At 45.7% G+C, this 12918-nt stretch overlaps 2 protein-coding genes across 3 annotated transcripts in view; one reads left to right on the top strand and one right to left on the bottom strand.

Moving 5' to 3' along the window:
- The window catches only part of ZBTB5 (zinc finger and BTB domain containing 5), a 14962-nt gene extending 14878 nt beyond the window's left edge, over positions 1-84 (bottom strand). Inside the window, exon 1 of the mRNA XM_015560520.1 lies at positions 40-84. The gene's annotated coding sequence lies outside the window, so the exon portion shown is untranslated. The remainder of the gene's footprint in view (positions 1-39) is intronic.
- A 3305-nt stretch (positions 85-3389) lies between these two features.
- POLR1E (polymerase (RNA) I polypeptide E) overlaps positions 3390-12918 on the top strand; it is a 14983-nt gene continuing 5454 nt past the window's right edge. For both annotated transcript variants that reach the window (XM_015560519.1, XM_006758465.2), the window contains exons 1-9: positions 3390-3547; positions 4136-4239; positions 5461-5537; positions 6844-6929; positions 7812-7870; positions 8909-9053; positions 10758-10865; positions 11483-11579; positions 12206-12339. In XM_015560519.1, coding sequence (XP_015416005.1) covers positions 3472-3547; positions 4136-4239; positions 5461-5537; positions 6844-6929; positions 7812-7870; positions 8909-9053; positions 10758-10865; positions 11483-11579; positions 12206-12339 — 886 coding nt within the window. In that variant the 5' untranslated portion in view covers positions 3390-3471. The remainder of the gene's footprint in view (positions 3548-4135; positions 4240-5460; positions 5538-6843; positions 6930-7811; positions 7871-8908; positions 9054-10757; positions 10866-11482; positions 11580-12205; positions 12340-12918) is intronic.

Raw genomic sequence — 12918 nt, 5'->3', positions numbered from 1 at the left:
TCTCGTTCCCCAGCTCCCTCAGCCCGTTGGCCGCCTTACTTTGAGAACACCGCGGCAGCGGCCGACAGTAAACGGAAGTGACGCAATGCGACATCGCCTACTCCACCTCCTCCCTTCGGGCCGAACTGCAACCAATCAGCAAGAGAGGGGCGGGGACGGGACAGGAGAGCAGCCAACCAGCGCGCGGAATCCGGAAGAATTTCCTAGGCTCCGGGACATTGGCCAATCCCTGGTCCCAGGAGTCTCGCTATGTTTACTACCGACCGAATCCGTGAGGCTGTGGCCAATCACCGTTTTCCTTATAACACGTAACACTGGTATCAAACGCCTTTAAGGCGGGATTCACCACTAAGCGGCTTTAGGTTTGGCTATAGAAAAGCTAATGTGTGTCACAACCAATCAAGACCCATTGTGGTTGAGGCGAGAGGGCGTTCTGTCTCGTTCCACCAATCACAATAGCGACTGCCCAAGGTTTGTTCCACCTTTCGCGGGGCCTGAAGGATTTTTCCACTCCCCCAGCGCCGGGTCTTCCGAGACCAGCCGGCTCCCTGTTGGAAGAGTGCGCTTCGCCGGAGCCACACACACAGCGGTCAGAAGTTGATCTCTCACGTCGCAGACTTTGGAAAAAATAAAATTCCAAGGTGTTTAGGTTGAATTAGCCGAAATCCAGGCTGCAAACGTTGAACCAACGTTATCGCAGTTGGGCCCGACAGCCCCCCAAGTCCAGTGCGAGGGGGAGAGACGGGGGTGGCTTCTCGCAGCTCTGGCGCCGGAGGACTGACGGGGCTGGGCTTCCTACTCACACATGCTTCACATTTCGAGCCGTAGGTCACAGAAGCCTACAATCTCCAAAACCAACTTCCTCCAAAAAAACAAAATTAGACACGTGGAATGGTAGCAAGCTCCCGAGATCCCAGGTGCACCCTCGGAGTGAGGGTCCGAGCCCTGAAGGGAGACTGGCCAGGGAGCTCCTGTCCGGGAGCTCGGCTTGGATCCAAAGACAAGGGCAGGCTGGGGAACACCTCGGGTTTCTAGAGGAAGGGAAGGTGTACACTTTTAAATATCTCACTGCCTCAGAACTTAACACTAAAATATTATTAGAGCTGATGCGTCTGTACAGACGTTATAGGTTGGAAGTATTGCCATTTGGGGTTTCTTTCTTTAAAGCGTCAATGAAGTCTGATCGTCAATTCTGTTCTCTAAGATTCCCTGACATTGTATAGCCCTTACAGATATTTTATTGCCACATTGGGCAGTAGAAGAAAAAGATAAAGGAATGCTGACAATAAGCCGGGTGGTGTGAGAGGTCTTTTCACATGTGACCCTTACAAAAATGCTGTGAGCTAGACATAATCCCAAATTTACAACCTAGCAAAGATTTGTATATTCAGTACTTAGGAGTACTATAGGCCCTCTCCTATATTGTTGATCGAAGTACCAATGACACTGCCTTTGAAGATAACTTGATAATATCTATCAAAATTTTAAATATGAATTCATTCCCTCCTAACTGGAATAACTTTCTAGAAATGTATTCTGAAATGCACAAATTAACCTAGGTGAAATACACAAATGTGGGAAAATATATAGGAGGTTGTTGATCACAGCTTTGTTAATAGAAGGAAAAAAAAGAAAAAGCTGAATGTGCATCAACAGAGGATTACCAAAAAAATGATATACGCATTTTATGGCTCCTTCATTACTAATGACAAAGTAGGATTTATCCCTGGAATGCAAGGATAGTTCAATACATAAAAATTGATCGAGGCCGGTGGAGTGGTTCAGTGGTTGCAGGCTCAATCCCCAGTGGGGGTGTGCAGAAGACAGCTGATCAATGATTTTCTCTCATCATTGATATTTCTATCTCTCCCTCTCCCTCTCTGAAGTCAATAAAAACATTTTTTTAAAAATTGATCAATATACCACGTTAAAAGAATGAAGGGGGAAAAAACCATGATCATCTCAATTAATGCAGACAGTATTTGACAAAATTCAAAACCACACACTCAACAAACAAGGAATAGAAGGAATCTACCTCCACCTAAAAAAAAACTATATATGAAAATCCACAGCAAATATTATATTCAATAGAGAAAGTCTTGAAGCCTTTCCATTAAGATCAGAAACAAGAAAAGGATGCCCACTTTCAGCCCTGGCTTGTTTGGCTCAGTGGATAGAGCATTGGCCTGTGGACTGAAGGGTCTCAGGTTTGATCCCGGTCAAGGGCATATGCCCAGGTTGTGGGTCGATCCCTAGTAGGGGGTGTGCAAGAGGCAGCTGATCAAGGATTCTCAACATTGATGTTTCTATCTCTCCCTCTCCCTTCCTCTCTGAAATCAATAGGATTATAAATATTTTTTTTAAAAGGATGCCCATTTCCACAACTTCTATTTAACAGAATTTCTAGCTAGAGCAGTTGGTCAAGAAAGAGAATAAAAGGCATCCACATTGGAAAGAAAGAATATCTGTTTGCACATGATAGGATCTTATATTTAGAAAACCCTAAAGATTTTACAAAAATCTGTTAGAACTAATAAAATTCAGCGAGTACCAGGCTACAAAGTCAACAAACAGAAATCAGTTGCATTTCTATATGCTTAAAATGAACCATCTCAAAAGGAAATTGTGGCCCTAGCCGGTTTGCTCAGTGGATAGAGCATTGGCCTGCAGACCAAAGGATCCTAGGTTCGATTCCTGTCAAGGGCACGATATTTCCCTCACATTGATATTTCTCTCTGTCTTTCCCTCTCTCTTCCACTCTCTCTAAAAACTTTGAGCCTGGTAGGCCCCTCCCTGGGTCCATCCTTGAAGGGTTGATTTGGCCACAGATGTATGCATGCCTAGGCCTGAGGAATGACCATGACTGGGAGCTGTTTGCACCATTGTGGACGAAGCTTGGACTTACGGACGGATGTCCACAGGTGTGCGTGGAGGCCCTGGAGAGCAACTGCTGTCTGCCAGCTGCCACATTTAGTTGGGGCTCAAGGTGTGCCTGTCAGAGAATTCGAAATTTGAACTTGGCCTTTCAGGTTTTGGTAAGATATACTTGTCACCATAGGAGAGGTAGATCATACCCTATCTAGTCCATGCTGAGCAAGAAGAAACCTCATGACTATTGGGTAAAAGCTGCAAGACTTTAGGCGTGTCGGACCCTTGTCCCCCACAACTCTTAAAGGTGCAGGCGGATGTTGGGTCGATCAGGTGTAGCCCCTCGGAGAGGCAGGCCAAGGCTAGGGCGATGCACTAAGTGGACACCACGCCTCTTCGCGCTGAGGGGCGGGGCGAATGATGGGCGTGGCGGGAATGGCGCACCTCCCCGTTCAGAGCATAGTGCGGAGGGGGCGGGGCCTTTTGGGGGGCGGGCCCACGCGGCCGGCGACGTCCCGCCTCTTCCGGCCCACCGCGCTGCCTCCGCGTGTGACTGACGCGCTAGTGGCTTTAATTCCTGGGCTTGGCGACCGGAGAGGGGTCATGGCGGCGGAGGTGTTGCCGAGCGCGAAGTGGCTGTACTGTGGGGAGCCCGACGAAAGCCAGAGAGCTGTCCTGGGTAAAGACTGCGGAGCTGGAGCAGAGCCCCCCATGACTTCCCTTTCCGTCTCGGTACCTTCAGAGCCCTCCCGCCGGCTCCTTTCCCAGCAGGGCCAAGACTCTTCCCCCAAACCCCCATTCCCTACCCCCACCCCCTGCCCCCCATTCCCTGCCTTAGTGCCCACCGCTACTTTGGTCTCGGCCAGAGCTCCCCCGTCATCCCACCATCTTTGTTTCCACCTTATACCTGGATGAGGACATCCCAGTCAACGCCCTCCCCAAAGGATTTACCCAGGATTTTGCCATGCTCTCATTCACCAGGTCTTAGAACTGCTCCATTTCCTCATCTCCACTGGGCAGGGATACCCCCTGTTTCTCTAGGTCTGGATGAGGCCGCCTCAGTCGGCCCCCCTTCCCCTAGTTATTCCCTCACCTCCGCATCCCCTCTACCCCGTGGACCAGGGGCTCCTTCAGTCTCACTTCCGGTCGGGACCTTGCCATCCTCACCCTCCCATCACTGCTTCCCACTCACAGCCCAGTTCCTCCTCCCCATTCTGCAGCGTGATTCTTTCTGATCACATCTCATTCTTGGGCTGTGACCTTACAGTTCAGTTCTCCAATGGGAAGCTGCAGAATCCAGATAACATGCGCTTCAGCTTGTACAAGAACAAGGACGCCACCAATCCCAGGAAGAAGAGCCAGCGGATCCTGGTGAGTGCCGCAGTGGCCCATTGCCTCCACTCTGCAGGCCTCCGTGGGCCTCCTGGGTGTGGTGGATGTGGGAGTGAGTGAGAGGAGAAAGGGGGGAGATAGCAAAGGTGCCTTTAAAGAACTCTGCTGAGCCTCAGCAGGTTGGGGTGTGGGGCAGGCTCCATTCAGGTTCGTACTTTTGGTGAACTGATGGCCTTTCATTCATAAGTTCATTCAGCAGCATTTATTGAGCACCTTCTGTGGCCCTGTGCCCTAAGCTGCTAGGGAAACAGCTAAATCAGACCTGGCCCCACTCTGTGGGTTTCTCAACCCTGGCGATATTAACATGTTGACCCAAGTAATTCTTTGTTGTGGGGGCAGCCCTGTGCATCATAGGATGTTTAGTAACTTCCCTGGCCTCTACCCACTGTACATCAATAGCACCCCCTAGTTGTGACAACCAGAATGTCAGACATTCCCAGATGCCCCTGGAAGGGGGATTTCCTTGGGTTGAGAACCACTGCTCTAGAGAGTTCTTTGAGATTTTACCACGCATGGTATAGAGAACTCTAGAGAGGTGAGAACTGGATGCGAGGGGCACTCATGCCAGTAGACAAAGCTCAGGGCCCGAGGGAGGGAAGGTACAAGGCAGAGTCTCTGCTGGCCAGAATGTCTTCCTGGGGAGGGTACATGGAGCTGAGCTCTGAAGGATGGAGGAGGGTTTAACAGCCGAGGCTTAGTATTCCAGGTGAAGAGGATAACAAGGACGAACATAGAGAAGCAGCAAAGCTTGGCTATATTTGAGGAGTGAATCGGCCATTTCCCTGGTCCTACTAGTAAGAGCATAAAAGGAGCAGTCGTGGGAGAGGTGGGCAAATAGGTGTAAGAAGGGCTTGGACTTCCAACCCTGGAGGTTGCCTGCAGGATCATTTGATTGCATGTCTGTGAGTGAGGGGAGCCCAAGGTCTCTCTCCCAAGTCCTGTGGTGCAGATTCCCCAAGAACTTTTCAGACCAACTGGAAACCAGCACTGTCTGGGGCTTCCTTTCCTAAAGTCCTCTTGTCTTTCCCTCACGGGCACCCAGATTTACTGAGCGATGGTGGGGCCCGATCGTCTCTCAGAGCGTCTCTAGTTCTAACCCACTGTGTTTGGATTCTAAAGCTTTTGGCAAATGTGGGAAAGAGGTAAGATGCTTAATACCTTTCAACATTGGTTGTAATGGAGCTTCTCTCTGCATTTTAGGCAGCTGAAACAGACAGACTTTCCTACGTGGGAACTAATTTTGGGACTGGAGCACTCAAATGCAACACTCTGTGCAGGTAGGGACAGGGGACGGGGCAGCTGGAAGGGGAGGGGAGGGGAGTGGCAGTGGCCCTGGCACTGCGGTTCTCAGCCTTTAAGGGCAGTGGGAGGCCTAGAGAGGTTTACCAAGTTTCTGTGTTCCCAGGCCAGGGGGCCCTCACACCAGCATGTAGATGTTCTTTACTTATTTTTTTTTTTATTTTTATGTAGACGTTCTTGAAAAGAAAGTTGACTTGCATTTGTTGAATTTCCTAAAAACCTCATTTATTTGTAGTATTCTTAAATTTTTTTAAAAAAAAATTATGATATAATTGACATTAGTTTCAGGTATACAACATAGTGATTAGATATATATATATAATGAAATGGTCACTTAAATAAGTCTAGTTAACATCCATTCACCACACATAGTTACCAATTTTTTTTCTTGTGATGAGAACTTTTAAGATTTATTCTCTTAACTTTCAAATGTACAATACAGTATGAACTACAGTCACCATACTGTACATTACTTCCCCAGGACGTATTTATAATCTTGTTTCCGAAAGGCAGCTGTCTTAGCTAATATAGAATATATGATGATTATTGCCAAAAATTTGCTTTAGGACTAACTATGGGAAAAGGATTTGGTAGTGTCAGAGGCTCTGGGGTTTCTGTCTAGCACTGTCTGCTGCTAATGGGCTGACTTTGGGCAACTTTGCCCTTCATTGATTCCAAATCTCTCCCTGCCCCTTGCCCTCCCACTCCCTACAATGACGATTGCCCATCCTGAACAGTCTATAACTGGCTGGGCCTGGCATAAAGCAGAGTGTCCCTGTGACAGCACACAGCAGTAAATCACAAACAAGGCCCTTTCAGAGCCCCACTGAACCACCCTGGTAGAAGTCAGGTTAATGAGTATACGCTTAAAACTGTTAACACTGCATCATCCCTTTACAAAGATTCTCCAGTTCAGACTGGTCTGCTTCCCACAATCACCAAGGCTTTACTTGTCTTTGCCTCCATAAAATTTATGTGTGCTGTAAATTCTAGTGTAATTCTGCAGTCTTACATCCCAAAAGGGCTTTCCACTGCATCAGTGAGCCCAAATGTGATCAGCTTCCAGAATCACCTGTCACTTTTTCCCTCCAGAACCACATCATTAACCCTCCCCATGCAGAGAATGGCTGCTGGGGGATTATTGTTTCTTTTGAGCAAGTGGTGCATTCCAGGTGTACTGGGGCAGAAAGAATGTTGAGGACTTTTAAGCAGCGAAAGGGAAGTTGTATAAACAATACCATTTGAATAACCCATTGTCACTGGTATTATTCCTTCTTTACTCAGACACTTTGTGGGAATTTTGAACAAGACCTCAAGCCAAATGGAAGTATATGATGCTGAATTATTCAACATGCAGCCACTGTTTTCAGGTAGGTCCCAATCAGGGCTCAAAGAAATGCTGCATGCTTTAGGTTTGCTGGATGCATTGGTTTGAGTTTTTTATTTTAAAACACATTTTATAGTTATTTTTAAAAGGGTGCCTTTCTGTTTGTTTTGTTTTTTATTTGAACAAGTTTTTGGTTATCCTCGTTGGAGGATATTTTTTCCATTGATTTTTAGAGAGAATGGAAGGGAAGGAGAGAAGGGAGCGAGGGGGAGGGAGGGAGACATTGATGTGAGAGAGATACATTGATTGGTTGCCAAACACACGTGCCCCAATTGGGGATTGAACCTGCAATCTAGGTATGTGCCCTGACCAGAATTGAGCCGGCAACTTTTTGGATGATGCTCTTGAGTTCCAAAGCCCATCTGTGAGTTTCCTAAGGGACCATCGTCTCTAGGTTAAGAATTCCTTGCTTTGCAAACAACTGTAACTATATTTAAAATATCCAAATGCTCTTCTTTTAAAGACACAAAGAAAGTTATTCATTAACTTGTTGATTAAACAAATCTTTATTTTGTAAGTAATAAATTGTAAATATTGGTTTATTATATCCAGCATATTGACCTGGGGCAAGCCATTTAATTTGGGGGCCTAATTTTTCCTTATTGAAGAGGCTGGACCAAATGGCCCCTTCATTTGACTCCTTAATTCTCCAGATTTCCTAAGTGCATACTAAAGCTATATACTCAATGTTCAGTATATACTCATGTTAAGCTCTGGGAAGTCCTGGAGTAAAGAAGTCTGTGTTTCTTAGGTGAACTGTTAAACAAATGAATACCAAGCAGTATTGCTATCTGTAGGCCTTTCAGATAGCAAATCTTTCATTTTGCTTTTCCCCCCTGTGTTTGTTTGTTTTGTGTTTTGATAGATGAATCAGTGGAGAGTGAATTGACACCAGAGAGTGAGAGCAAAACTTTTAGAGATAAGGTAAGTGTGATGGAACTGAGATGTGGGACGTTAAGCAAGTTAGGCCCTGGGTAAGGATTTCTCCATCAGTAAAATGAGCTGGTTGAACACAGTGTTCCCTCGCTGTTCCCAGCTCATTCATTCTGGGGTTGTCTGGACAATTTTTTACCTGCATAAGCCTCATCAGCCTCATAGGGAGCAGTCCACCTATATGGGGTAGCTATACATGGCTCTGTACTAATCAATGTTTTGAACTGGTTCTCTGAGCTGATAGTGGTGTAGCATAACACATGTTTAAAATTTAATACAAGTTTCAGAGAATATTGATTGTAGCCTGGATATTTTCATATTAAAACAAAGTAAACTTTAGGATTTTCAATGTAGAATGTTCCTAAAAAGCTCATCTCACCTCAAGGTGGCAAATTGATTGCGTTTGCAGTGCTGCCTGGAGCACTGTATTACTTACTGTATTGAGAAGGGGTGTGAGGCCATCTTCTGGCTCAGAGGAAAAGAGTGAGTGCTCTGTTAGCAATAGCTGTTATGGGTGTAGGAGTGGGAAAATGTTAAACTGCATGCCACAGATTTATCAACCCTAATTCTAGTCAAATCTTTACATTAAAATATATATATATATATATTATTGAATTTTAGAGAGGAAAGGAAAGAAAGAGAAACATTGATGTGAAAGAGAAACATCAATTGGCTGTCTTCAGTACAAAGCCCAACTAGGAATAGAACCCACAACCTGAATATGTGCCCTGACTGGGCATCAAACCAGTCACCTTTCAGTGCATGGGGCAGTGCTCAACCAACTGAGCCACACTGGCCAAGGCAAGTCTTTACATTTTACAGATGAAGGCTGTTGATTTGTATATGGCCCATTCCTATTTACTAGTACAAAGCAAGTTCTTCAGATCTGTTGATATCATTTGATTCTTGTAACAGCTATAATTCAGCCCAATTTATAAGCTCAGAGAGGCTGACAGTTTCCGATAGTCACATAGCTAGGAGGAGCAGTGCCTAGCCTGACGCCAGTGATCAAATTTGTCTCTTGCACAGATGGACTCTTGCATTGAAGCCTTCGGTACCACCAAACAGAAGCGGGCTCTGAACTCCAGGAGAATGAACAGAGTTGGCAATGAATCTTTGAACCGTGCAGTAGCTAAAGCCGCAGAGAGTATTATTGATACAAAGGGTGTGACCGGTAAGCATCTGGAAGTTGGGGTAAGAATCTGCTCACAGAGAGTTTTCTCTTCTCTTGAGATCTTTTACCCGCCCCAGTAGATGGAAATGATAGGGGTTAGGGCTGGATTTCTTCCTGTCTCTCGCTGAAGGCCATTGCGGGAACCAACTCAGGAGGTACTAAGAAACATCTGATGTAGTCAGCTCTCAGTGAGCTTACAGTCCTGGAGAGGAGACAGGCCAGGGAATGGGTATGTGCACACTATTCCTTGGTGCCGGGGTTACAGCCTGCAGGGCACAGAGGAGAGAGAGGGCTTCAAGTCTGTATTGGTCAGTAAGGCTGGTGTGATGGTGAACTGAGCCTCTGGAGACAGTGTTTCACTTTGGGGTCAGTGGGTTTTTTTCTACTAAATTCCTTAGAAGCTTGAATATTTAATTGTATTATTTAAAATATATATTTATTGTTCAAATACATTATACGAACATAAGAGAAAGTTTTTACATAAGAACAATTTTTCTATTAAAATGGAATTTCAGTAATTTTTGGAAAATTTTTTCCATACCCTATAATAATAGAAATATTTTTCATGTTTTTGTTCATACTTTCATAATTTTATTTTTGCGTCTAAAGCTTAATGAAGAATACTTTTTTGGGCATATGGTACAGACCTAATTATATGTTTTCCAAATGATGAGCTAGTCCCCAACTCCATCCTTTCTTTGCAAAAGAGAATTTAAGGCGGTTCGCCTGCAACGCTCCCAGAGCTGTGGAAGCATCGAGCTCCCTGCTATTGGCCCTTCGCCTGCCGCCACCGTGCCCTAAATTAAAAGTCAAGTTTATCATTTGCCACGTTCTGAGTTGTGTTTTGTCCCAGCATTCCAGTGGGCGCTTGATTATAGTGGCCTCCTCATCTGTTTATTGTCTGACAGGGCAGATTCATCCTCCCCACCTCCTTATTTTTCATAAATGTCTTAGTTGCTAGAGCAGGCTTTTTCTTCTAGAGAATCTTAAAGATTCTTTTGTCAAGTTCCTTCAAAATACAGTTGGGATTAATATGGGGAGAATCAACATCTTTACAATATTATATTTTCTCATCCAGAAATACAGAAATATGTCCCTTTGTTCATTCAAAGACATATTTTAACGTCTAAGTAAATTTTTGAATATTTTTGTTCAGTTTACTTTCAGCTATTTAAGGACATTTAAAAAGAAAAATAATTCACCTATTTTCTCGTCATTCTACCAGAATAACTGTTACAATTTTCCTGTTTTCCTCTCTGTCTTTGTCTATATACATACTTAATTTTTACATGGTTATTTCTGTGTGGTAGTTACAGTTTTGGAATTTGACTTTTTTTAATAATATGTAGAGAAATTTTCTGGAAGTTAAGCCATCAAAGGCTGTTGTTTTACTATCCTTCACTTTTAGTTTCTCGTGTTGTATTGTAAATATTAGCTCACCTCTCTCCTGACTGTCCTGCAAGTTACTTGAGGGGATACCACATGGATGCACTTTCTCTAGGGCCCAGTTCGGTTTGTGTCATGAGTGGACATCGTGGTGCTGGAGCTGTCAGCCTGATGCGAGATCTGGCCTCATTGGCGGGAGCATTCAGATCAGAGGTTTCTGGGCTGGTTCTGATCCTGTGTGCACAGGTTGCAGAGCGTGTTGGGGAATCTGATGCTTAACAGGATGATACTCACACTGACTCTTCCTTTACTGAAAAGCTCTGGTCAATGATGCCCTCCACGATAACTTGCAAGACGACTCCCTCTGCCTTCCTCCCTGCCACGCGGATGCAGACAAGCCTGAAGACGTATACAAATTTGAAGACCGTATCCTTCTTTTGGTGGAAATGCTACCTATTTCACAAGTTAGAGTGTGCGCACGTGATGGCACAGCCAGGCTCTCTGAGGGGTCAGTGGTCCATGTCACTCATAGAAGCTACATCCTGACCTTTGCAGTTGCCCAGTGCTGTTGCTGGGAAGTCAGCTATGCTTCCTGACTAGCTGAGGGTCCTGCTCCAAGCCAACTTCTCAGCCCCTGGGATTCAGACCCATTCCTCAGCAAAATGCCAAACATCCACAGCTCAGCCCTGTGGGAATCACTCTGAATAGTCCAAATATGACTTTAAGCCAGCCAAGGCCCAAAGTCTAGGGCAGACTGGTTTTGTAAAAGGAAGGATTGACATGTAAAATTCCCTACTTGTGGGTCCAGTGAGATGGAAAATGCTTACAGTGGCTTTGTGATGAGAAGGCAGGAAAGCCCAGACAGAATGAGGTCTGGGCTGGGAGCCTGGAGAGCTGAGTCCCTGAGCTCTGCCCCGAGTGCTGTGTGATCTGCCCCTCTCTGAGCGTCAGCTTTCCCACCTCTAAAATGAGGCCTCTAGAAGATGATCTAGCTCGTTAGATGTTTCCGTCTTGGTCAGATTGTGCTCTTGACCAGTAACTGGTTCTTTCCCCTGCGGAGTATGAAGCTCTTCGGAGCCCATCTGAAGCTTTCAGGAATGTCACATCAGAAGAAATACTGAAGATGATCGAAGAGAACAGGTACTCCGACTTGAGCGGATGGAGTGTCTGAGGGCATAATGTGATGATCTAGCTCGTTAGATGTTTCCGTCTTGGTCAGATTGTGCTCTTGACCAGTAACTGGTTCTTTCCCCTGCGGAGTATGAAGCTCTTCGGAGCCCATCTGAAGCTTTCAGGAATGTCACATCAGAAGAAATACTGAAGATGATCGAAGAGAACAGGTACTCCGACTTGAGCAGATGGAGTGTCTGAGGGCATAATGTTGGGACACAGTAGTCAGACATGAAGCAGCCCTTTGGGTGTCAGTCATTGAGGATCACTGTGTGTTCAGCATTTGAACATGAACGAGCCAGTGTTTTCAAGAATGTTGGGGCTTCTAGACCGGTAGTCCCAAGGCTGTGGATGGCATTCAAGGGAGAGAGTTGGCCTCTGAGTGCATGGAACCTGTGGCTGCGCAGAGGGTGGCGAAGCCTTATCGTTGGGCTGGGAGCTCGAGATGGACCGTATCCCCCAATGTTACGCTTGGCATTGATTGTCTCTGGGGAGCCCAAGTGCTGGCCTGAGAGTATATGTGAGGGTACCAGGTGTGAGGGGTGACAGAGCCGGGCTTACAGCGCACATTCTCCCCTTCCCCTCCCTTGTTTTAGCCACTGCTCCTTTGTCATAGAAGCGTTGAAGTCCTTGCCAGCAAGTGAGGAGAGCCGAGACCGCCAGGCCCGGTGCATATGGTTTCTGGACACACTCATCAAGTTCCGAGCACAGAAAGTGATTAAGCGGAAAAGTGAGTCCACATTAGTTTGATTTTAGTTATTTCCAGTTCGTTATTTGCCTATAATTCTTAGACCAGAAGAAAATGGGAATGTGGGTCGGGTGTTTATTTTTAACGGTGTCAGTGAGATTCCTATTGGTACGACTTACATGCTGAGAGGACTCTGCAGGCTCTTCATCTCCACATGGGGGCAGGAGAGGTTATGTGATTGTTCAGAGCTGACATACACTTCTGTTCTGCATGAGGCAAAACATACTAGAGTATCAAGTGAAATTATAAGGGACTGTTAGACAAACATCAGTCAAAGAGGGTGAAAAGTTGGCCTTGCTCATGAAGGCTTATGACTGGTTTGTGTTGTGTCAGCTTTTTTCTGACTGGGAGAGGAGAGAAATGTACCTGTAACCCCAGTGTCCCCTACAGCTAGAGCCATGGCTGCCACATCCATCCATCCAGAGAAGGAAAAGCAATGGGGTTTTAGGTACAAGGTGTGTGCAGTTTTATTTCTGTGATTGGGTATTAGAGAGTCTGTTGGTTTTTCGGTACTTGGTTAATTCTTATATTCACATTCCAATCTCCCCTGCTTTCCCTCTC

The sequence above is a fragment of the Myotis davidii genome, unplaced genomic scaffold, assembly GCF_000327345.1.
Source record: "Myotis davidii unplaced genomic scaffold, ASM32734v1 scaffold534, whole genome shotgun sequence".
Classification (NCBI taxonomy): domain Eukaryota; kingdom Metazoa; phylum Chordata; class Mammalia; order Chiroptera; family Vespertilionidae; genus Myotis; species Myotis davidii.
The sequence above is the reverse complement of the archived record's forward strand: the minus strand, read 5'-3'. Positions and strand labels throughout refer to the sequence as shown.